This window comes from Dipodomys ordii, unplaced genomic scaffold (assembly GCF_000151885.1).
Source record: "Dipodomys ordii isolate 6190 unplaced genomic scaffold, Dord_2.0 Scaffold21, whole genome shotgun sequence".
Classification (NCBI taxonomy): Eukaryota; Metazoa; Chordata; class Mammalia; order Rodentia; family Heteromyidae; genus Dipodomys; species Dipodomys ordii.
In genome coordinates, this window is record NW_012267237.1 from 481,694 (window position 1) to 483,658 (window position 1,965).

Genomic DNA, 1,965 nt, shown 5'->3' on the forward strand with positions numbered 1-1,965 from the left:
CCACTTCCGGCTTTTCTTTTCTGCTTATGTGGTGCTGAGGAATCGAACCCAGGGCCTCATGCATGCCAGGCTCTCTACCACTGAGCCACCTTCCCAGCCCAGAACTTGGGTCTCTTTACTTCCATCTACTGGGGGCTCTTTCGGGAGTCCTCCGACCCCAGGCGGTGGCCTCCTCCTGAGCCTGGGCTGTGGGGCCAGACTCTGTAGTTAGCAGACACTGAAGCAGGTGGAGCCACTCCAGCCACTGTGTCATTGGCTGCCTTGTTGGTTGGTGTCGTTTCCTTAACCCATGTGTGGCCACGTGCTGCCTGGCTTACTTCACTGAGGTGGGGGGGCGGGGAGCAAAAGCCATTTTCCATTCTTCACCATGGCAAGACTGTGTGTGGAAAGGCAGAGGTGATCTCAATATGCTCTCTCTGTCTCTCTGCATGTCCTCAGTGCTCTCAGGCCACACAGTGGACATGTTTTATTTATGGTCCATGCTACTGCTAGAATGCTCTTAACAATGTTTCATTTTTTTGCTTTTAGCCCAGGCAAAGCACATTTTGTCATCTGTTCCAGCAGCGCAGGACAGTGTAGCACTCAAGTCTGAAGGAATTAGCTATCTGGCCCTTGAAAATAAGTCCCTGCAAAGCCTCCTTGCGGAGCAGCAGCGGCAGTGCACCACCATGATGAGTGAGGTGACGGCGGAGCTCAGCAAGGCCCGGAAAGAGATGGTGAGCTGCACTCTGGCGCCATGGCCATCTCTTCACAGGGCGGGGGCCGGCGGGGCCTCGGATGCCACACTGTCCCAGAGCCACCTTGACAGCCATGCCTTTCGTCCAGCTCCTCTAGGACCTTAAAGCCCCCTCTCCTTGCTGTGTTGTATGCCCATTCTCCATGGACATGGTGAGCTGGACAGCAGTACCTCCAGCCCTCTGCCTACTGCCTCTCGTAGGAGAGATGAGAGAGGAAGAGGTGGCCCAGCTCTGGGCAGAGTCTTGTGTTCCCACTGGCCCTTGGTGGAGACTCCCCAGTCCTGATGAGTGAGATTCCAGTTATCTGGGGTGCGTAGGGTTCCTACTCTTGTCTTGTACCCAGTTTGAATCTCTTGTACCACCAGATGGCACACAAGAGCAGAGTCCATACTTGGACTTGGCAACCAAGTTCTCCCTTATGAGGTTGTGTTGTGTGAATGATATTGGGATGTTCTTCCTTCTGAGCCCACGCGAATGGTTACATGACAGATGGCCAGACACACCTGTGGTTGGTTCTCTGCCAGGCCTCACCTTACCGCACAGTGTGCACTGCGTTAGCACACCATCCCCAGCTTTACAGTGGACCTGGCAGAGCCGGGCTGTTCAGGGGTGGTGACCTCATCCGAGGACCTGGTGGGTGGGGATGGATCCTCTTCCAGCAGGCCCTCTGCACAGGAAACGGAGGCCGAAGTGTTGGTCCCTTCTGCCTCTGTGCATTGGCTAACCCTTCAGGGTGAGCATAGGAGCGCATGTGCACCAGGAGGGGCTGTTGGAACACTGTGACCTCAGGACCAGTGCATGAAAGCACCACAGAATGAAAGTTCTTAGGTTTTCTGACAAGCTCTTTGTTTTGTGAGATTTCATACACATCTGATTTTTAGAGAAAATGGAAGTGGAGTAATATCTAACATACTGTGAAATCTCCTGCATGCACACAGGACTCCATGTAGAAAGAGCAAGAGCACACGTAAGCCTGGACCGCAGCACTGGAGAACACAGTGTGGAACAGTGTTAGTCTCGGGGACACAACCTGGCCCATTGACCAGAAGACAGCAGGTGACACCTGATGTCTCAGTGCAGACGTGGAGGCCACTTGGGGCCTCAGCCAGAGCTTAGAGACCAACCTGTACTGCTGTCCATGACAGTGATGCGGAGCCAGAGCTTAGAGACCAACCTGTACTGCTGTCCCTGACAGTGATGCGCAGCCAGAGCTCAGAGACCAACCTGT

The 1,965-nt window shown here is 54.2% G+C and overlaps 1 protein-coding gene across 1 annotated transcript in view; it reads left to right on the forward strand.

The window, feature by feature from the left end:
* Cep72 (centrosomal protein 72kDa) overlaps positions 1–1,965 on the forward strand; it is a 47,032-nt gene that overhangs the window by 32,930 nt on the left and 12,137 nt on the right. Inside the window, exon 9 of the mRNA XM_013013858.1 lies at positions 529–716. Within this exon, the coding sequence (XP_012869312.1) occupies positions 529–716 (188 nt within the window). The remainder of the gene's footprint in view (positions 1–528; positions 717–1,965) is intronic.